The 24419-nt window shown below is 39.7% G+C and overlaps 1 protein-coding gene across 1 annotated transcript in view; it reads left to right on the top strand.

Annotated features, from left to right (window-relative positions):
• Nucleotides 1–1636: 1636 nt before the first annotated feature.
• The window catches only part of LOC150081489 (uncharacterized), a 61323-nt gene continuing 38540 nt past the window's right edge, over nucleotides 1637–24419 (top strand). Inside the window, exon 1 of the mRNA XM_090379324.1 lies at nucleotides 1637–1787. Within this exon, the coding sequence (XP_090235450.1) occupies nucleotides 1700–1787 (88 nt within the window). The 5' untranslated portion in view covers nucleotides 1637–1699. The remainder of the gene's footprint in view (nucleotides 1788–24419) is intronic.

Consider the following 24419-nt stretch of genomic DNA (forward strand, 5'->3'; position numbering starts at 1 on the left):
CAAAAGAAAATTTGCATTCATTGGTGTATCATCACTCAAGCCATTGATAATACGCCAATGAATGTAATGTGGTTTCTTTTTTTTTTTTTCCAATAAAATTCTGTGAACACCTATTAAAATAAAGGTTTACCTAACGCTGAATGTGGTAGGAAAACTTTATATATAGATAAAAACGAGAAAAATAAAATTAAAGAATCGTAAAATAAATACGCCTATAACAGGGTATAAAGTTATTCGTTATCACATAACCCATTTCATTATCGCAGAGGCCGTTTCATTGTGTCAGTAGTGATATATGGTGTGTGAATGAATCTTTCATATTAAAAAAAAAAACAGTGTTTGTTTCGAAATGTTACCTTGCACTCAAATCATTCTTGTAGTGCCAGGAGACATTCAGTAACCAATAACGTAATAGGCCTATACCAAATAAGAATAGAGCAAAATATTGAAAACTGTATTCCTGCCACTTATGACATTTTTTTTCGTAGGGCTGCAACAAACTTAATATAACGGGCGAACGCATATATATATGAAGAAGGTGGACATTTCCAGCCCATTCGCAATGCCATTTTAACCAAATATTCTTTATTCGAACTTTCTTTTAATTTAAATTTTGTTGCAATGCACAAAAATTAGTAAATTTAAAACTGTTACATTGGATTATCATAAACCGGTCGCATTTTAATTGGATTATTATAAATGGGGTTACATTTTAATTGCATAGTTTTCAATGACATGGGAATAATACGGAATACATACTTCCAGGGAAGCCTTTTGGATACCAGCTATGTCTTTTATAAGCCAATAGTTGAGCAGTTCATAAACACGAACATATGAGAGTGTGTCGCGAATATCAATAAAAGAAAGAGGAGAAAATACGGGAGGAAAAGGGAAAGGATTTGCGTTTGGGAATACTGGGAGAGGGCAGGATTTTGATGACACACACAGAATTGAATATCTATTTTAAAAGAATATTTTGAGTTTTGTGAAATTTAGAAGGAAGATGAGGATGAAGTCTGGTTTGAAATGGCACTGTCGACTGTTCTCGTCTTGTGACGGTATCCCTAATTTTAAACGCAGAATAGAGAAATATAAGAAAATGTTCACAAATTGCATAATGGCACTTTTTCATTATTTAGAATACCCCTGTTAAAAATTCTTAATAATACCTTTAATCCCTTTCCATTATCACGAAATTAAATATTCTATTTGAAGTCACATTATTTATTTTTATGAAAAAAATCTGTTGTGTAATTCGTGTGGCCATTTCCCTTCGTTCCTTGCATTACATACTTTGTGACCGCTTCCAATGTGGCTAGCTTTCTGTAATACAAATTTTGTTTCAACTTGTGACATTCTGAAATTCAGTATATACATATTTACATTTTATTAGATAAATTGCATAATTTTTGGTAAAAAACAATCCTTCAAAATATGAACTCGGCATGTACTCATTAGAACTTAAAAAAAAAAAAGAAGAAAAGAAAAGAAAAAAAAAAAAAAAAAGCCCAATTGAGTAACTTCGTCATCCGGCAATAGTAAATGTACAGTTAAATCAACCCCAAAACCATCACGTGATTAAGTCAGTAGAGACGTAGATAGACGTAACGAACAAAGTCCGATTTGATATTGGCATTGGGACGCCGATCGCCTGTTTGCTTGCGAGTGTGGTCGGTCTATGTAGTCGTAATCTTTGTTCATGTTTTTGCAGTCCTTGATCTTAAGCAACATGCAGAACCTTATATATGGATTTGTTTTGCTGATAGGTTTACTGCAAATAAAAACAGGTGAGAGATTTACACGAGGCTTTCATATCTATCATTACTACAATAGGCTTATTATTATCTAATGTTTATCGGTTACTTGCTTTCAGCAGCTGTACGTTTGATTTTGATTTCTTAAATTTTATTTAGAACTTGTCGTAACTTGCATTTAATATTAACAAAATATCAGAACGGAAGTTTGTGTTTAATTTTTATGAATTAGTTGATTAATTTTCAAACCAGGGTGTGCATAATGGTAGGGTTATGAAGATTATAATCAGCATAGGACACGTTGCTAATATTAATATATTTATAGCCGTTATAATCAGCCCAACTCATGCACAAGCATCTCCAACTGTTACACTTTCTTATAGGGAATTTCTGGGAAATATTACATGTAAAATATATTTATTATTATTAATATATTTTTTTATAGTACGAAAGGATTACGAGGATGAACATTTTATTCCAGCTGAATTCTTTCAAAAAGTTTAAACTTCTTAATAAAAATTTTTCAAGAAGTTTAAGCTTTACTTTATTATATAGAAAACTATATTAAGCAATTGCTTTAAATATTATTATTAGCTTTTCTTTAAATTAATGATGATGATTTATTTACGGGGATAATGAAAATTATACACCGACAAGTATTTTCATAATACCAACTCATTTTTTAAGCAGGACCGAATTTTCACGTAGACAAATATGACAAACTGTCTAATGGTCCGTAAGTACTTTTTTTTTTTTTTTAATTCAGTATTATCGGAGAATAAAATGTGTACATTTAAATCAAATTGAGCTGCTTATACTAATTGTACTAATAACTGAGTGGTAGTAGGGTTTTAGGAGCATTAGCAAATAAGGCCATACATATTGTTCCGTGTATACTGTCTGTAAATTACGTGTGTTCTGAGGTCGATTTTCCGTTTGCTGGACGAAAAATCTGAGTTTCCGGAAAAAAAAAAAAAAAAAAAAAAAACATGCTACCCTCGCCTGAGACCGACTAACTCAGCTACATTGTGAAAAAGCCCATAAACTAATTGTACTAATGAGGGGGGGTAAAACATGAAAGTGTAGTATGTAGCGTATATAAATAAATAACAAAATTTACACAGCACTTAACGAGTGCATTACACAGTTTTCAATCCTGTGTACGTATAGGGTTGTATTAGTAGTAATGAAAAATGATGCAAGAAAGCAAGCTCGTATATTGTAACAGCCAAAAAAAAAAAAAAAACCACCTACACAGTTCACCAATCCGTGCCCTATAACAATTTCTCTCATTCTTTCTTGAATTTATGCAACCCATCCACTTCCACCGCAGATTGAAGCCTGTTCCAACAACCGGCTGGCTGAAGGCAAACTTCTGCACGTCTCTCCTGCAACAATCCTTCCTCAACGTGAATTTATATCTCATCGTGTGTGTAGTCTCAGCAAGTGGAAAAATGACATTAACATTCAGCTTACTCAATCTGTTCAAGGCTTTTAACACCTCAATCAGACCGCCTCGCATGTGCCTAGTCTCTAGACGCTGCAATTTACAGAACTAAAGCCTTTCTAGGTAAGAGCACCATTTTGTTCCCTTCACCAGTCTGGTTGCCCTTCTTTGCACCCATTCCAGCAGATCTACGGCCTACAATACTCAAGATCCGGCCTAACCATGGCCCTATACAAAGGAATAATCACCTCCTTATACCTGCAAGCATAGTTTCTGTATATCATTAGTAAAAATCGTGTGAGCTGCCCTGGCAGTATGTCTGCACTGCTCAGAGAATTTCATGTCTGACTGCATAATTACTCCCTGATTCTTTTTCATTCTCCACTACTCTAAGTGTAGTACGACACAGTTGATAAGTTACTCTGGGGTTACTGCTACCCCCGTATGCAGTACCTTGCATTTGCCAATGTTAAACTTCAGCAGTAATTTCTCAGCCCATCGACCCAATTTTCATAGATCTCGTTGCAGTAGCTCGCTCAGATCACTGTCGTTAACCACTCTGCCAACCTTTGTATCATCCAAACTTAGACATTAACTTTGAGATAAATATTGAAAACAACAATGGGCGTAGCACTGAACCCTGGGGAACTCCACTAATAATATTAATCAACGAAAAGCAATGCCCATCGATAACTACTCTCTGTCTTCTTCCACTTCCATCCCTTTATCCATAGCAGTAACTTGCCCTTAATGTCACATTACTCCACTTTGTACAGCAGTCTTTTATGTTCAACAGTATTAAAAGCCTTACTGAAATCTAAGTATATGGTGTCAAAATTATTTTTTGCATCCAGTTCCTTGCATCCAGGTCATTGCAGCATAGTAACCTATCAGATTGGTTAGACAAGACCGCCCCTTAACGCAACCATGCTATCGTTTCAGTAATTGCATGCCAGTCCAGATGATCCTGCATTACTTCTTTAACCAGTGATTCCATTATTTTCCCCGGAACAGGCGTTAAGCTACAGGTCTGTAATTACCCACGTCGCCTTTTGAGTCCCCCTTTGTGAATTGGGGATACATTCGCACATCTCCAGTCCATAGGGACCTCCCATGAATCTAAGGATGCTCTCATAATTAATGGCTAAGAGTTTGCTTACCACCTTAATATAATTGGATAGATTCCATCCACCGCTGGTACCTTTTTATGTCCATCCTCAACAATTTCTCCTCCACTTTGCTTTCAGTTATCACAAAGTCATTTAGTTCCTCGTTAGAGTTTGATAAACCTCTGGACCCCTTTCCTAAAGCATTCCTCATGTGTGAATGTAGATGCAAGATATCTGTTTAATTTGTCCGCAACCTGAGCAGGGTCATCAGCACTTAACCCATAGTCATCAAGTGGTCCACTGTTATTCGACCTCTTCCTTCTACTGTTGATATAAGCATAGAGGTATTTGCTGTTTTTCTTTGCATTCTTTGACTGAAACTTCTCATAATCTGCTTTAGCTTGCCTAACCTCCTTTGTGACTTGATTACGGACTAATTTATATCTATCATAGGCTTCTGTATCACCTGATAATTTATATGTATTTATTGTGCAACCTATTGGTCAGTGGGATATTTTTAAGCAGTTTTATTGTAACAGTATTTATTAATGCGGTGTGTAATATGACTTTTCCGAGAAGAACCTATTTATTTTGGAAAATTATCTGGCATCCATTTTTGCAGTGCCAAGACACAAAGAATCAAAACTATCTATACAGGCCATTATCCATCAAGACAGCGTTTGGACAAACAGTGTGAATGACTGCTGCATTTTCGACCAACAGATGGTAGGAATGACCTTAAAATAAACACAAACAAAAGACTGCTAAGTTAACAGTTTTAATTAAGTTCTGTATTTGTTTTAAATAAATTTTTGTTTAAAATTAGTTATTTAATGCCAAATCTAAGCACAAAAGGTTAGCGTTAGCCATGTTGTGCAAGGAAGGCCTATGCTTTTCTGTACGGGGGTGGAAAAAAATCCTATGGAGAGGGAAAAAAAATAATAATAAACTATCTATGTGATTCGCTCCTCACGTAGGTTAAACCTCTTCCCACGTAATTTAAATTTTGGCCCTAGTTCTGGTATTCTGTGTAACTGAAAATTTTGCTGTCGTTCATTTTACTTTATTCTCTTAGAACCTTATATACCTCAGTTTTTCTCCAAGTTGCGCATTTAACAAGTTCTGTAGCGTGTTGTTACATACTTGAAGTCTTTCACATATGGATGCCTTTTCCGATCATACCAGGCCCGTTGCAAATCTCTCTCTCTCTCTCTCTCTCTTTCTCTCTCTCTCTCTCTCTCTCTCTCTCTCTCTCTCTCTCTCACACACACACACAATCAGCCTTTGCCAGCTTAACCAATTCCATGGTACTATTACAGATCCACTTGTAGCTGTTATAGGCTCAAGTACTTTCATCGTTCTGTAACTTTCCTGTACCATTTTTTCCCCTGCTGTCTTAAACTAACTGGCTCATTATTCATTTATCTCAACATCTCTTCGTGTTATACTTTCTTAATGGTGTATACGAGGTTTCCGGAACTATTACTTTAAAGGTATTCCATATGCGATCTCCCCAGTTGATAGAGTTCATGTATCTCTTTAAGCTGTCAAAGTCTCTTTCTGAAATTGAGTCCCATTTCTTTGCCTTTTAACAATTAATATCTCTCCCACTGCAGATTATGGTCCATTTCCTTCAACATGAATCGTTGAGGAGGCTTCCATTCTTCAATGGGTTGATAATGGCTGCAATTTACCTTTGTTTTTTACCTTTTATCTCTCCCCACCTCTTATCATCCAACTTAGAAATCTGTAATCAATTCCTGCTGATAATTCTTTTACTGTCAGCCCTCTGATGTCACTGGAGTCATGGTAGATGATCAGGTCTAGAATATTCTTGCCCATAGTATTTTCCCCTAACGTGCTGATGCAAATAATAATCATCTAGTTCATTTAAAAATTTTATTTCCTATAGAGAGTTTCCTTCCCACTTGCTCCTATCAGTTTGGGACAAATTGAAATCACCCTTAATAAGACATTCATTCTTCCTTGCCCATTTCTTCTGCATGTACCGTCTCTGGTCATGATTTCCCATGGTCTGTAGATTATTCACACTCTCATTTTACCTTTGCGTCCAACTAACTTATACTACACAGATTCTGTACTAGAATATGTAACTTTGAATCTCTGAAAGCTTTTTTCGTGCTCAGGGCCGCTTTGATAAGAAGCATAATCTTGCCATATATTCCTTCTATATTCCTGCCCTAAACAATCTATATTGACCCATATCATGTACCATAATGAAAGTTATCCGCTTTTTCTGAGTGACATCATGCTTTGCTTCCATAAGCCCTGTTATGTCAGCATTAATTGTCCTGACTAGGAGTTCGAATTCATTCATTTTATTCACAACACCCTTGATATTACTGTACATAGTTAAGACTAAGGATTCTTGTACGGTTTACTGGCACACCGCTTTAAGTTATTTCAACTTTTTTCCTTATCATTAACTTCCTTAATTTGTGACACCGTTACTCTCGGCGCATCTTGCCAATATCGGATATTACAGCACCAAGCAAGAACACGAAAAAGCTGACAATCTGTCGGTTACATCATCATCAATTGCTGCCCCATCAGACATACCCAGCTTTTGGTCCATCTTTCGTTATTACAAAAAGTATTATCTTTTTCCCTGACAATAGAATCTTCCAATAAAGTCCTATTAGGTTGGGTTAAGTGTTATTATTATTATTATTATTATTATTATTATTATTATTATTATTGTTGTTGTTATAGGGTTTAGGTGCATCAGCAATTTAGGTCACATTGCGCCGTATATACACTGGTGTGCAAAATTTAACGACCAGTCAGGTTTTCACCTGTAGTTTCTCATAGGAGTGGCTTGGATATGAGAAAAGCATATCAAAGGAACCTCGTGAGGTACAGAAATTATGAAGGAAACAACACCGGCACAACAACGAAAACAAAACAGTACAAGAAGGCCTTTATTCAAAAATGGCAACATAGCACTGGTTGCCATGGTACAGATGCATCACCGCCAAAGATGGAACGAAGGGAAGAGGTTGTCCTCAGTAGAAGATATGGCCACCTCTAATGTCGATGCAGGCTTTGCACTGCCTGTCCATACTTAGAACAATGTTGTTGATAAATTCTTGCGGTAACATCGTCCATTCCTCTGTCAGCGCCATCTTCAGCTGGTGAACATTTTCTGGTTGGACGTGCCGCTAGCCGTCTCCACAGAGCGTCCCATATGTGTTCGATGGGATTTAGATCGATGGACTAGGCAGGCCAATCCATATGAACAATGTCCTCACTTTCCAAAAGCATATCAACAGCTGCAGTGCGATGGCGTGTGGCGTTATCATCCATAAACACGAACTCGGGGCCAATGGCACCTCGGAACAGACGCACATGGGGAAGGATTATCTTAGTACAATAGCGTGCACTGGTTACAGTACCGCCTTCCAGTATCAGGAGTTGTGTATGTCCATCCAAGATAACGCCTCCCCAGACGAGAACACCTCGACCGCCATATGGATCCCTTTCAGTGATGTTTGCGGGGTGGTACCTTGTGCCAACCTCTCGCCAGATTAGCTGACGTCCAAAATCGCTGCTGAGACTGAATCTGCTCTCATCAATAAAGAGTACCTTAAGTAAAGATTTTGTGGTTGTAACCTTTAGAAATAGTGTTGGTCCTTAAGTTTTGCACACCAGTGTAATATGTCTGTAAATTGCGTGTATTTCGTTGGAGATTTGTTGTTTACTGGACGAAAAACCCAAGTTTCCGGGAGAAAAAACTATGTTGTCCCCGCTTGAGACTGACTAACCCAGCCACGCTGCGAAAAAGACTCATAAGAATTTCTCGCGTCATTGACGGGATTCGAACTAAAGTATTTTCCACTAGGTGTGGGGAGGACGGTGATTATACCAACTGTGCTACCCAGAGGGCAGGTTATGTGTGTATTAAGCGCCAAAACAACTAAAGCTATGAGGCTTCAGTATATTGCGTATATTCTTCTGTCCGTTTATCGTTTGCTGAAAAAAGAATTTAATGTAAGGGGGAAAGACCATGTTCTCTCACTTGAGACCGACTAACGCGGCCACGTTGTGAAAAGAGACCATAAAAGTTCCTAGTCATTGATGGAATTCGAACTCCGGTGTCGGAGAATGGTGATTGCAGTGGCAGTCCCAGGTAGTGGCCAAAGGGCTATAGCCCCCTTATAATCAAAATGATATTGATTTTTTTTTTACTGCTACATGATGATTAAAGCTTAATGATTCTCTAAACATTACTTTAGAGTCCCCTTTAGAGAATCGTTGGACCACCACTAGGTTATTATAACCACTGTGCCTACCTGCAAGAGTTAAATCCTCTTGAGTCAGCGCAGTATGTACTTGTCCATTCGCCCTCGTAGGTAGCAGAGTTAGTAGAATCGCCGTCCTTCCCACACCCTGGGGGAAAGATCTGAGTTCTATCAATGACACTAGGAATTTTTATGGGCCTTTTTCACAACCTGGCTGAGTTAGTCGGTCTCAGACGAGAGGTGCATGGTTTTTTCTCTTGGAAACTCGCGTTTGTCGTCCAGCAAATCGACCACAGAATACACGCAGTTTGCAGACATTTTATATACGATGCAACATTGTTCCGTGTATAAAACCGTATATATAGGCAACGTACCAACTTCTCCATTCAGTTCTGTGGCCCGAATCAAGAGTTCGTCGTCTCGTAGGTCATTAGATACTTCAGTGTCTGACGAGGCCCTAGTTTTATTTGTCTCTAGAGCATTCACTCGTTTGATTTTGTAAGGCATCACATACGAGGGTAATTCAAAAAATAAGTTACACTTGACCATTGTAGCCCAAGAGACATTTATTGAGGTATGTAACATTATGCAATAGAAAGCACATACCTTGCATCACTTTTCCACATAGTCACTGAGTTGCTGTAAACACTTCTTGCAACGTGTGATTAAATGTTCGATTCCCTGATGATAGAAATCCACTCCTTGGTCATTCAGCCACCGTCGAACTGCTGTTTGCACCTTCGTTTGCAAATCGTGTAGCCTAGATGTTCTTTCAGCTTGCCGAAGATGTGTCACAAGGCGAAAGATCGGGTCTGTACGGCGGATGTTGCCATACCTCCCATCCAAAACTTTGGAACAAGTGTCGTGTTGTGCATGCATTGTGTGGCTTGGCGATGTCCTGAATGAGAACAACAACTTTGCTTAACTTTCCAGGCCTCTTGTTTTTCATGGCTGTTCGCAAAGACCGGAATGTTTGGCAGTATGAGGCAGCATTAATTGTTATGATTTTTGCCATAAATTCTGTGTAAACAACTTCTTCCCAGTCGAAAAACACAGTGGCCATGACCTTTCCCGCTGATGATGTAACTTTGAATTTCTTTTGCACAGGCGATGTTGTGTGTCTCCATTTCATAGACGCTCTCTTCGTTTCTGGGGTGAAATGGTGCACCCATATTTCATCGCCAGTAGTGATGTGGCATAAGAAGTCATGGCCTTCCACAGAATAGCGTTGAAGAAGGCTAGAGAAGACAAAAACGTTGACCTTTGTGTTCGTCTGTCAGTGAACGAGGAACCCATCGTGCACACAATTTGTGATACTCACGGACGATGGAATGAACACTGCCTATCGAAATATCCAACTCCTTTGCCATTTCTGCGATTGTCAGTCTTCTATTATTGCGAATCTTTTCATGAACCTACATTACGTTGTCTGCAGTGATCAACGTTGATGGCCTTCCTTTTCGATCAGCATCTATCAATTCTGTGCGAACACTTTCGAACTGCTGGCACCACTTCACTATGGCTGGACGCGACATTGCATTTCCCCCGTAATACCGCTGTTATTTCACGATGAATCTCGGAACAATTCAGACGTATCGCCCACAAAAATTGTACTGTTCCGCGTACCTCGGACTTGGAGTAACATTCTACTGACGTGCCATTATGAAGGCTTGGTCCTACACAACTTTGATATCATATATTTGGATCTTAGAAAAGCCTTTGATACTGTTGCACATGGAAGACTGCTGCACAAATTGGAGCAGTGTGACATTGGAGGCAAATTGCTGCTATGGATAAAGGGATGGTTGAGTGGGAGAAGACAGAGAGTGGTAATCAATGGACACTGCTCTTCGTGGACTAATGTTATTAGTGGAATCCCTCAGGGTTCAATGTTGGGTCCATTGTTGTTTTCTGTATTTATAAATGATATTGATGATGGTATATCAAGCTTAATGTCCAAGTTTGCAGACGATACGAAGGTTGGCAGGGTTGTTAATGACAACCCTGCCAACCTTCGTTGGATCTAGAAAAGTTGAGCAGATGGGCTGAGAGGTGGCAAATGAAGCTTAACATTGACAAATATAAAGTACTACTTATGGGAAGCAGTAATCCCAGAGTAACGTATCAACTCTGTGGTACCACACTGACAGTGGTAGAGAATGAAAAGGACCTGGGGGTAATTGTGCAGGCAGATATGAAGTTTTCTGAGCAGTGCAGACGGTCTGCAAGAGTAGCTCATGGTGCCTTGTCAACGATATACAGGAATTTTCTAGCAGGGATAAGGAGGTGATTATCTCCTTGTATAAGGCAATGGTCAGACCACACCTTGAGTACTGTATACAGGTCTGGAGGCCTCATTTTAAGAAGGATGTAGAGCTGTTGGAACAAAACAGGCCAGAGGTGATCTGATTGAGGTGTATAAAGCCTTGAATGGTTTGAGCATGCTCGATGCTGATGGGATTCTTCCTCTGGCTCAGAATAATCGCCTGAGAGGGCATAAATTCAAATGGAGTACAAAGAAGGGCAACAAGATTAGTGAATGGAAAAAAGGGTTGCTCTTACGAAGAAAGGCTTAAGTTTTGCAAATTACAGTGTCTGGAGACTAGACATCTGCGAGGTGATCTGATTGAGGTGTATAAAACCTTGAATGGTTTGAGCATGCTCTATGCTGATGGGATTCTTCCTCTGGCTCAGAATAATCGCCTGAGAGGGCATAAATTCAAATTGAGGAAAGACGGATGTAGGATAGATGTGATTGCTGGAACAAACTTCCATCTGTCGTTGTAGAAGTTGATAGCTTAAATAAATTCAAGGCAGAACTTGACAAACATTTGGAGCGAGTGGTGGGTGAAATAAGGGTTTTTTTTTTTTTTTTTTTTTGGCTGCCTGCTATATAAGCTTGCTTTCTTGCATCATGTTCCTTTGCTAATGCTGACTGTTACTGCTACGTCAAAGAAACTTAACCACCAGGGGTGCACGATATGAACTCTATTTCGCACAGGCGCCACATTTGTTGTGCAGTTATACCAAGAGAAGGCGGCAGGTGTAACTTATTTTTTGAATGCCCCTCGTAGTAATTTAAAATCGGTACACTCCTACATCGGGAACTAAGAAAGGAATGATCAGTTGAGCTAGGATTAACTATTAGATCGTCCTTGGAATACATTTTACAGGCTATACAAAACTAAACAAGCGATTAACTCATAACTTACACTTGAAATACTTAAAGCAATTTCTGTCAGAACTATGATATCCTTGGACGAATTTCGAAGTGGATTTTTTGTAACCATTTTATTGTGATAAGAATTAAATTTAAGAAACATTACGAAATATCTCTACAAAATATTACATCAGTTAAATTAACAAAATATTATAGTAATTAAGCAGATAGCAAAAATTTATCAACTACTGAACTTAAGCATTTAATCAAGATAACTGAAAAGAGTGTAAATTACCAGACTTGCTTTACAGAAGGTAAAAATTAAATTTACAAAATATCACAGAACGTAACTTCAAAAATTAACAAAATTAAATTTTACAAGAAATAAGCAAAAGCAAAGATTAATCTATAGAATTCTTTATCCAAACCTCTAATCCATTAGAACAGTGTTTCCCTCCTGTGGCTCGCTTGACTTTACAATGAAATACCGTTTTTTTTTTTTTTTGCGGTAGGCAATAGTCCCATCAATGATGATGGGAAATAGATAATGGTATGCCTATAACAACATGATTTATGCTACATATGTTAAGTTCGAACATATTTCATTCTACAGTATTCAAAATATTGTTAATATATTTGCATGTATAGTTTACTATTTTTTGTGGTCCGCGGCCTCTCCTCAAATATCAAAGTGGCCATGGTTTCCACCTCAAATATAAAGTCCATGGTTTCCATCTGAAATATAAAGTGGTCTGTGGTTTCCATCTGAAATATAAAGTGGTCTGTGGTTTCCACTTTAAATATAGTGTTCCATATTTGAAAAATCACTTGGGAAATAGGGCTTTGTAATATAATCTAAAGGCGATAGCCTGGTGGGTTAACCTTCAACGCACGCACGGTACTAAGTATTGTACTCTGGTGTGCGAAATTTAAGGACCAGTCAGGTTTTCGCCTGTAGCTTTTCATAGGAGTGGCCTGAATATGGGAAAAGCATACCAAAGGAACCGCGTGAGGTAGAGAAATGATGAAGGAAACAACACCGACACAACAACCGAAACAAAACGGTACAGAGGAACTTTATTCAAAAATGGCAACATAGCACTGGCTGCCATGATCGGTTGAACGGGCAGGCCAATCCATACGAACTCACTTTCCTAAAGCATATCAACAGCTGCAGTGCGATGGGGTGTGGCATTATCATCCATAAACACGAACTCGGGGCCAATGGCACCTCGGAACAGACGCACATGGGGAAGGATTACCTCAGTACAGCAGCGTGCACCGGTTACAGTACCGCCTTCCAGTATCTGGAGTTGCGTACATTCATCCAAGATAACGCTTCCCCAGATGAGAACACCTCGATCGCCATATCGACCCCTTTCAGTGATGTTTGCGGGGTGTACCGTGTTTCAACCTCTCGCCAGATTAGCTGATGTCCAGAATTGCTGCTGAGACCGAATCTACTCTCATCAGTAAAGAGTATTTGAAGTAAAGGTTTTGTGGTTGTAACCTTTAGAAATAGTTTTGGTCCTTAAGTTTTGCACACCAGTGTAGGTTCTACTACCTTTCGTGCTTGGGGTTTTAATATAAATAAAATATATGTATTCGGGAGGTTCTCTGGTAGATTATATTTTATATTCTGTGTCAGCCAGCAGCCCTACATTTCGTGTTATTTAAACGTCTAGTAATAGGTTGATGGTTGAAATTCCAGAAGAAATCGATGCCACTGAAAGTAAAATTTCTGTCGGTTGTAATTTTTTGGGAAACGTTTAGAGGCAAAAAAAAAAAACTATTTTATTAGGCCACCCGAATATTTAAATTCATCTGCCGTGCATTATGTATTATGTCTGTAAACTGGTGTGTGTGCTCCATGGTCGATTTGCCTGTTTTGCTGGACGAAAAAAGCTTGCAATCTACAGCTGAGCCACAGAGTGAAAAAAGCCCACTAAAGTTCCTCGCGTCTTTGACGGGATTCGAACCCGAGCATTTTCCGCCCTGTGTGGGGAGGAAGGTGACGATACCACTGTGCTACCCACGCAGACAACTTCTAGAGGCAGGTTGCTCCGTGGAAACAACCCATGTGAAGCCTTCGTCTCTACTACATGAAAAATTCCCAGGAATACTGTATTCATTTTTCGTTCGCCCTAGTACATGAAAATGGTCCTACTGATTTTATTCATTTTGCGCCTCTAAGCAGGGGCATCGAGAACTAACTGGTGTAAAGTGTATAACGCCTCCCTTGTATTTGCGTATGCGCTTGCGTGTGTGTCCACATGTAGACATCTTCTTCTTCTTCTTCTTCCAGTCACATAGTTCCCTTAGGAGCTACTGTGGCCACCAACAAAATCCTCCAACTGCATCGATCATATGCTATACGAGCGGCATCGCTCGTATAGCATATGATCGATGTTCACTGATCCCATCCTTCCACCCAGTTGCAGATCTTCCTTTATCAGCAGTTTTTGGAGTTGGTTTTGTTATGGTCTTTGTGGCATCAGATAATGTGGTATGGCATGTAGACATATGAGTTAAAAAATAACCAGTTTGTATAATTTTTTTTTGCCGATTAGCCAAGATGAGTTTAATTGTTTAAACAAGTTAGTTAATGTACGCAGAGCATTACATTTCAGAAGCATTAGCAAACAGTAATAATTCGTGATTTTAACAACAAAAAAAGAGAAAACGCAACGAGTTTTATGTGCCAATGGAGGTAAGTGTCGTGTCTGTGCACCCGGCGCATATCTCATTCATTCCTCCAACTAGCGCATGGAAACAAACATACAGTATATCCATTGCTTCAGCTACAATATATGGATAGCTTATGAGATATGCGTGACAAAAATAAATAATAATTGCCGGACTTCTATCGGTCCGATATTAATGAAATTTGGGAAGGTTAGACAAATCTATGTATAAGGCCAAAATATAAAATACCATGAAAGCTCATCCAATGAAAGTCAAGTTATTACATTCGAACTGGCGGACAAATAAAAGAAATAATAATTTTCGGATTTCTATTTGAAATTTAGGATAACGCGGAAAATCTTTGGAAAAAGGCATAAATATAAAATTTAATGAAAATCTAACCACCGAGAATTGAGTTATTACATTAGAAGGAGTGGGGGGGGGGGGGAATAATAACTGCCAGATTTCTATTGGCATGATTTTAGTGAAATTCGGTACGGCTCGACAAATCTTTTTAAAAGGCCGAATATAAAATTTAATGAAAATCCGTGCACTAAGAGTCGAGATGTTACTTGCGGACGAACAAACAGACAGACGGACATGGTGAAGACAAAAGGCGCATTATGCACAGGGCTGTAGGGGAGGGTATACGCCGTATACCCTCTGGATTTTTTTTAGGTGAATAGCGTATACCTTCTGGTTTTTTAAAAGACTTGAAAAAACAAATATTATTAAAATATTTACCGAAAATTAAAAAATAAATTTATTAGAATTTGATTCTTAGGAAATAGTTTTATTATTTTTAATTTATATGCCGTATATATAAGTAAGTAAATATGCCGTATATATACACACACTGGGTGGTTATAAAATAAGTTTCCCTATTCAGGAGACCCTAGTGTCAAAACGGTTAGAGTTAGCGCTGTGAAAATCGGTGGGTATGTCATTTAAGGTATGGAGAAGCAGTTTGTAGAAGAAAAAAAATATATAGTTCAAATTTCCGCCACCAGGGGAAAAACTGCGCTGCACATATATAAAAGTTGTCATTTACTTCAAGACACGCTGCTTACACAAATGACGTCCTGTTAGATAAAAGCATAAAGGCCATCGCCACCGTCAATAACCATTAAGGCTCTTACAAAAAAGGAACATGCTGTTTTAGTAAAACTGTTCTACCAGAATAATAGTAACGCTAATGCAGCACTACGTGAATATCGGAAACTTAAAGGTTTGCGTGAAGGACCTTTGACGTCAGTGTGGCTTTGAAAACTAATAAAGAAATTTGAAGCGACCAGAGAGTTAGGTGTAATTCCAGGCAGGGGATGACCACGTATCGGAACGGAGGTAATGGATGAAGTGACGGTTGCAATGGTCAGAATGCGACACTAACAGTCAGTAGTGCTAGAGGTGTGTCAAGAGACTTGAACCTTCCTTCGTACAAGTGTCTTTGACGAGCCAAGAGAAAGAAGACCATCAACATCTACAGACAGTGAAACGGTTGCAAAGGTTGAGCAGCTGGTGCTGAGTGACAGACGTGTGACAATTCATTTCATCTCAAATGCAATGGGAGTTAGTTATGTGTCTGCCCACAGCATTTTACATGACCAAAAAAAAAAAAAAAAAAACCTATTATTTTAGGCCACCCGAATACAGTAATTAAATTCATCTGCCGTGCTGTGTGTCTTATATCTGTAAATTGCGTGTGTTCTATGGTCGATTTGTCTGTTTTGCTAGACGAAAAACCTCGGTTTCTGGGGGAAAAACCTTGCTATCTACTCCTGAGACCGACTAACTCAGCCACGGAGTGAAAAAAGCCCATTAAAGTTCCTCGCGTCATCGACGGGATTCGAACCCGTGCCTTTTCCACCCAGTGTGGGGAGGACGGTGACGATACCACTGTGCTACCACGCAGACGCATTTTACATGACCATCTGCACATGTCTAAGGTCTCAGCACGATGGATTCCAAGATTGCTGACGCCTTTGCAGAAGCAATGTTCTCGCCAACTGTTGGATTTGTGCTACTGCAGCACCCACCCTATTCTCTTGACCTAGCACCGTCAGACTTCTTGTTTCGAGAATGAAGAAACCATTGCTTGGACGCCGCTTTGATTCGTCTCAGGAAGTCATCAATGAAGTGGAATCGTGGTTTCAGACAAAAAAAGTGTGGACTTCTACGATCAAGGCATTAAACAACTGATCCATAGATGGGAGAAATGTGTTACTATACATGGAGAGTACATAGAAAAGGATTAAAGTTTCTGTGCAGTTTCGCCTTTCTAGGGCTATTATTTCTAAGTAAGGGTACAAACTTTTTGATGCCCCCTGGTACATTAAAACTTTCTGCTATCATTGCGTTGGCGCACTATGGTCATAGATGCCGATGCGCCTAAAAAATTCCCAAACAAACAAACAACAACTGTCATTGCGAACAAAGGATGGGCGAAATTTCGAAATGCTAAGAGGCTTCATTTTAAAATTAAATTGTAAACACAAATACGCCTGTCTGATTTTGTGAGGACTACTGCATAGCGGTAATGCCTTCTTAAGCCACCGTGAAATCGTCCTGTGGTGCCGTGTCATCTCTTTTAAGCGTTTGGATGTTAACAAGAAAATGTCGTCCCTTTTCTCAAACATGAAAGGTCTTAGTGTCCACGTTATCGTTTCTCTCCCATAAATATGAAAAGACCTGTGTATATTTTGTTGCTGACCCCTGCTTGCAGTCTTCCATATTACCTGGTGCCATTCGGGAAAGTCTCTGGTCCACTTTGGTATCAGTGGTGTAGGCTGGTCAATGCAACGGTGCTGAAACTTTAATGTCCTGAAAGACAAATATTTTATATTTGAAATAAATAAATAAAAACACTGTTTTGAATTAAAGGTTTTAATAATTTATTTTATATACATTTAATTTTGCGTAACCATATTATGAATTTTCTTAATTTGGACATAATTTGTGGACCCTAGTTTCATAAACACTGGCATAAGGTATAAAGGATTTATGAAACAAAAAATAATAGGCAAAAAAATAAAAAAACTTCCTCATAGGATATTCGACCTCATTAAACATTTAAGCATGGCTAGGATACAGTTACCACTAGTTGCGTGCATTAAAATGAACTTGTCATGACAGACTCTTCCATTTCTCTATTGGGGGAACATTTGGAGACTACAAAGGGCAAAGTACATAGTGCTCTTTTTTAGAGCACTGTGTACTTTGCCAAGACAAACACGGTTTGCACTTTAAATGGTCTTTACATTAGGTGAGAGGCGTATTTACAGTAAAGTTCAAAATATCTCTTTTGCATGTCTGTAAACATTTTTAAGAACGTTAAGATGTCTGTTTGTTTAATACATAAATAATAAAGTAACCATCGGCATGTACCTAGATATAAATAAATGCAGGACGCCTTCTATATACATTGCTTCGTACAACAATGTCCTCCTTTACTGTGTAGTAATTTCCACTGCTTGTCACTCATTTGGAGAGATGTGTATTCAAACCTCGTTGGAGACTGGAGGAATTCTTAAAGGCCTTTTCAATCTGGGCTGCAGTTAACTGATCTCAGGTGGGGTGTGTGTGTGTGTGTTAGAGAGAGAGAGAGAGAGAGAGAGAGAGAGAGAGAGAGATAGCGCGTAGGGCCCCCTCCCCTTGAGATTTTCAGTCCATACAGTGAACACACGGTTATAGACACAACACACACGTAGTGCAATATGGCCTTAGTGCTAATGAGCTACAGAAATAATAACAACAACTATACAACGACATCAGTTTGTTGTGCTGCTGTGTAGCTTTACAGCCGACCTGGTTAGCCGGGTGGGTAAAGTGCCACGGTTACACATACCTATTGGTATAAAAAAAAAAAAAAAAAAAAAAAGTAGAACGAAAGAACTCAGGCAATATGTTTAGCAGTAAAATTAGAAGTATAAACAGTTAGATACCGGAGAACGTGTGAGGATGTAGATCAAACACTTAACTAATTACGAACTACTATGATGACGGCATGTTTGGATGTTGACAAAATTAAAGAATGTGCTGTTGCGTGACTCTTCTCAATTGCTGCCAGAATTACGAAAGAAAGAAATCACGTTTTTAACGTTATGAGGAAATCAGGAGCGTGGATTAGAGATAAAAACCCTAGATGACGTCTTACAAGTTATTGAATTACTTGCAAGACGATAACTTAAATTTCTTCTTGTTCTTTAGAGATTGTTCGCAGAAATAGTGTATAAAGTCGCGCTCATCCTAAATAAGGCTACACATCTTGGCTTCCATGATGGAGGAGTTTATAATCTTCGGGTTTCGTTTTTGATGCCAAACGTTTTCACAATTACAATCAGGATACGCTTGCCATATTCAAAACTTACTACCGCAACGTAAGTCTGATGAACACTAGCACAGATAATATCGTAGAATGACCCGTGACCAGAGCTCTGAATGGACCGGAGTCCACTAGAACTTAATTCAAGTTCCTTACACTCGTCAATAATGTCATGTACATATTTTATTAACAATCGTTCCGTTTGGTAAAATTTTCCAATTCGACCCTTGCCTGTAGAAAATATCTCAGTGACATGACCAATCCAGAACATAAAGTGAAAAATGGAGACCAGAATCTTTTGACCTGGGCAGTTTATCACTCATGCCTTTCCATTACCACTATAATCGTTGTCGAAATAAATCGAAAATATATCAAATTAGGGATGAATAAGCATCTCACAATTATGCATTCTCCATTCATATTAGTTATTTCAATGAAAAAAATTGTTTCAATTTGTCATACTTTCAAAGAAAGCATCCGTGTCCTAAAGAGCGAGAGAGAGAGAGAGAGAGAGAGAGAGAGAGAGAGAGAGAGAGCACTACCTCTGTTGGCTTCGCCGATTTGTATTTGATTCATATCATTATGAACTATAAAGTGATTGTGATAACATAATGACATACTCGTAAATGTCAAAACTTTAGTTGCGCTTGGGGCTCCAGAATGTCAAATCTACCACTGTGTAAGGCGTTCCCTCCTATTGCAGACATTCACCACAAGTTGTCAAGTATTACACCACAAAAAAGAAAAAGAAAAAAAAAATTCACAGTGAGAAGTATATTTCTATTTTATTATTAGATATATATTTTTAATTGATATATGGGCCGCCTTAGCCTAGGGCTCAGGTGCAAGGGTACAAACAGAAAACAGCATACATCTTCCTTAGAAGTGCTGTTTATTTGTAGTATGGCAGTGGAGTGGGGAGGGGGGGGGGTCCTGACCAATATCTCACAACACGAGGTAGATATCAACACAAAGATTTGGTTGAAAACTCTTGTTTACCTCACTAGATAAAAGTTAAGGTATAATCGAGTTTGCATTCTTAGCATTTATGAGACGAACTGAAATTGTATGCATAGCGTTCCAAAGCGCCAAAACAACTAAAGCTGTCGGGCGTCAGTATATTGTATCTGTAAGAATCCAGTGCAAATGAGCACATGTTCACATAATTTTGATCAAGTCCACCGGCCTGCACTTTTGATACCATGCATGATGGATCAAACGCCTCATGTTGATGACGCCAAATCCGTACACAACCGTCCACTGTGTGGACTAAATAACGTGATTCATCCGACCAGCACACCTTTCAGTCTTCTAATGTCAAACTTGCATGCTCTTTGCACCAGGTGAGTCTTTTACGCCGATGAACCTTGGTTAGGAGAGGATGCTGTAGGGGTCGTCTGCTGGTATAGCCCATACGTGCGACGCATGGTCATGCCAGATATTGTTCCAGGTAGGCCCATGTTGTATTAGGTAGTCAACTTTTCAACAGTGCTGCGCCTGTTCGCCCGTACGAGTCGTCGGACCCGACGATCACCTCTAACATCAACCTTTCGCCGACCTTTGCAGTTTTGCCATCAGGTCGTTTTTGACCATTTTTACGCCATTCCTGATATACTTTAACAACGGCGACTCTCGAACACCCCACCAGTTTAGCCGTTTGGGAATCGAGGCACCAGCTCGTCTGATGAACTGAACCATTGACACCTTACCTATGCTACGTAGGTCGACTAACTCCTCACTCCCATACCTCACGTGGTCAACGGGTCGCATTCAGTTTTCATAGGGGTGGTCATAATTCAGTGATCACTCAGTGTATATAAGGAGGTGTATGAGTCGTACTGTCGCTTATGGGATATTCGGCCATTTTGCTGCCGCACGTGCACTGGTTTTGCTTTCTAGTGTTGATGTCAGTACATAACAGCCCATGGATCTTTTCACGACTGCATTATCAATGTCCTCAACGCTCTTGGTTGACAGATTGGTTCCTCTTCTTGGCTTCATTTCCGGACTTCCTGTTTCCTCAAACTGTGCAATAATTTTTATGGTACCATTATAGCACAGCTTTTCTCTGGATGGTGATTTTGGAATTAACTTTGTTTTTCATGTAATCTCTTCCTCATCCTCCAAAGAACATACTTTAATGTAATCTCTTCGCATCCTCCAAAAAACATACTTGCCAACTTTGATTGCATTTCCTCCACTAGATCCCACTCCCGACAGCTCGAAATAGGAATACCTACACCGTACGCCGCTTATTGTGATCACAGATATGTTATCATTCGCGTAATGTTATCACTTTTATGAAATCCTGATCAGACGTACACTTAGAAATCGGAAAACATCGTTTATTGTAATCAACTCTTCTTGTTATCACCTATCGCGGTTTACTCGTGTTCACGGGAAGTGATTAAGTAACATTCCAATTTGTTCTTGAATTCTGACACGTTGAATGTCCAGTTACTGCTGTTGCTTCGTACAGCTGTTATTGTTGTCGTAACTCCGTGAAAGAAGGTACTGTTTCTGTGTCATCATCAATCCAACTGTCCTACAGTAGAGCACACCCTTTTCTAATTCTTGAATTTAATATTTTCTTTATTTGTTTTAATGGCTTGTATGGATTTCCAGAAACATAATAAGAAATTCATTTTTATTGATAACTTTCTCGAAGAAATAGTGGACAGCAAAAGTATTTTATATTGCTTGATGTTAATGTTTTTCTTTGGTCCACTTCAGAAATGGCGTTTGTGGCGCCTGAGGCAAAACCTTGTTACGGCGCCTAATTCATATCGTACTGTATTTTGACACGCATATACATGCATATGCAGTAGCGCATCTAGCATCACCTATTTTAGGCGGCGCCTGTGGCAAGTGCCTCACGCACCCCTAGCACCGGTCTAGTCCACTTCCACCTTTTTTTATATTCACATTTCGCTCTGCATCAATAAACAACTGCATTCTTGTTTCTTCAGTTATTGTTTTCAGTTAAGCTGGAACATAAAGATGACTGAATAGTAAAGGCTGATAGTTAAATAATAATAATAACAAACATGAGACAAAAAATCAGAGAATAGGAGAGTACATGGACACATCGAAACACAACCTCCTTGCACTCAGCAAGAGACTACGCCGATACAAAGAGAGCTCCCAAAGGAAAATAAACAACCGAATCTTCGATGAGGACCAAAGAGACTTCTACAGGAATCTCGGAGAAGATGGGAAAGAAGGGAACCAACCACCCGAGAAGAAGACGACTGAGGAGTTCTGGGGAAACATGTGGAGCAGGGAAGTAAGACATAACAGCCGAGCCACCTGGATAGAACTAGAACGGAAGAAAACCAAGGACGTACAAGAAATGAGAGGGTGGGAGATTCGGGAAGAAGTAAAACAGACGATCAAAAACTCTCACAACTGGCGAACTCCAGGAACAGATAACGTCCACAACTACTGGTACAAGAAGCTCACTGGCACACACAAGCACACAGTAGAGCAGTTCACCCGAATGATAAGGCACCCAGAGACAATCCCGAAGTTTCTCACTAAAGGAATCACGTATCGGAAGCCTAAAGACGAAGGTACAAGAAACCCGGCGAAATATAGGCCAATCACCTGCCTCCCAACAATGTACAAGATCCTGACCAGCTGCATAACCAGGAAGATATCAAACCACTTGGAGAGCCAGAACATAATGGCCGAACAGCAGAAAGGATGCAAGCGGCTGAGAAAAGGATGCAAGGAGAAATTAACCATGGATGCTGCGGTTATGGAGCAAGCCTACAAGAAGCGCCGTAACATGTACACAGCCTACATTGATTACCGCAAGGCCTTCGACTCCGTGCCTCATAGCTACCTAATAGAGACGCTGGACATCTACAAATTCAATCTGATAGTGACAAACATCCTAGGAGAAACGATGGCGAAATGGAGTACCACCATAAGGTCGAAAACATCACAACGAGGCCAATCCCCATCAGGAGAGGAATCTTTCAGGGAGATGCCCTGAGCCCATTGTGGTTCTGTCTAGCACTTAACCCGCTATTTACGATGCTCAACAGTAGCAAGTACGGATATAACCTCAAAGAAGGACGGAAGAACCTGTACACCCTCACCCACCTGATGTACATGGATGACATCAAACTCTACGCGGGAACTGAGAAGCACCTCCAGCAACTACTCCAGATCACCAAAGAATTCAGCAATGATTAGGATGGAATTTTGTCTAGACAAATGCAAGACCCACAGATTGCGCCAGGAAAATTAGTCAACCGAAACTACCAGCTGCAGAGTGGTAAAGAGATCGAAGACATGGCAGAGGGAGAGGCCTACAAATACTGGGGATCATGCAGGCTCAGCAGTTACAGCACAAGGAAATTAAGGCCTGCCTGACTGAAAAATACCATCAGAGACTCAGAAGCCTGCTGAAATCAAAGCGAAACGGAGGGAACACAGTTAAAGCCATTAACACTTATGCAGTCCCAGTGCTAACATACTTCTTCGGGGTCATAGATTGGACTAACATCGAGCTGGAGGATATCATGAGAAAGACAAGGACAATGATGACCAAGAGCCGCAAACACCACCTGGCCTCAGAAACGATCAAACACATCACGGCGGGATGCATGGTGATCACCCAGACTGAGTACACTCATAGACATGACCAGATAGCCAAGATAATACATCAGAAGCTAGCAAGGAAATACCAATTGATCGAAGAAAGTGTACCGTGTACAAGTACAATCCCCAGGCAGTACTAGAAAACCCCAATCCACAAGCTGTACTGGGACCGCGCCATAATAATGGATAAGACAATCCCGCACAACAGACCGGACATAACTTTTCTGGACAAGAAGGAAAAGGCTACCTATCTGATTGACATAGCGGTACCCAACACTGGCAACCTGCAGAAAAAATCAGGAAGTACACGAACCTAAGCCAGAAGATCAAAGAGATGTGGCATATGCAACAAGTAATGACCATCCCTGTCATCGTGTCAACCACAGGTATGGTGCCAAATACCCCTACATAACGACCTAGCAGCAATAGGTCTCCCAGCGAACTCCAGAAAGTCGCACTCCTGAACACCTGTAGGATAGTCAGAGAGCTCCTCGACCAGCAGTAACACCAGACATAACAACAACCACCCTGTGTACTTGGTAGCAATACCCATCATGAGGTGGAACCCCCAATCAGGGAGAAATAATATAATGATAATATAAAACAAAAATAAATAAAATAAAAAAAGTTGATAATGTTTCAGATATTACTGTGCTTTTCGGTCGATGTGTTATGATCTTCAACAGCGAATTGCAGTTTTGAACAAGGACGGAAATCAGTGGAAATTACGGCTTACTTTACGTGGGTGAACTGACCTGTCATGTCAGTTAGTATAATTAGGAGGAGGAGATGGATTATCATCAGGCTCTTCTCAGCCTCAGATATGGGCAAGAGGTACAGACTTCTCTGCAATCGATAATTCCCTTTTCCATGGTTATAGGGATCTGGTCAGCCTTGGAGGTGGGGTACTATCAAAGAGGCCTTGAGAGTAAACTGAGTTTGATTAATTGGCTGTGGCTTGTCTTAACAGTCTATTCTGTATGTGCCGGGCTCTTCTCAGAAAGTAGGAGAAGATCCCAGCGCACATGCCGATGGATGAAGTTGAAGTTGGCCTGCAAGCAGCATTGCCA

The sequence above is a fragment of the Mastigoproctus giganteus genome, chromosome 8 (assembly GCF_048544385.1).
Source record: "Mastigoproctus giganteus isolate SK-2022 chromosome 8, ASM4854438v1, whole genome shotgun sequence".
Taxonomy (NCBI): domain Eukaryota; kingdom Metazoa; phylum Arthropoda; class Arachnida; order Uropygi; family Thelyphonidae; genus Mastigoproctus; species Mastigoproctus giganteus.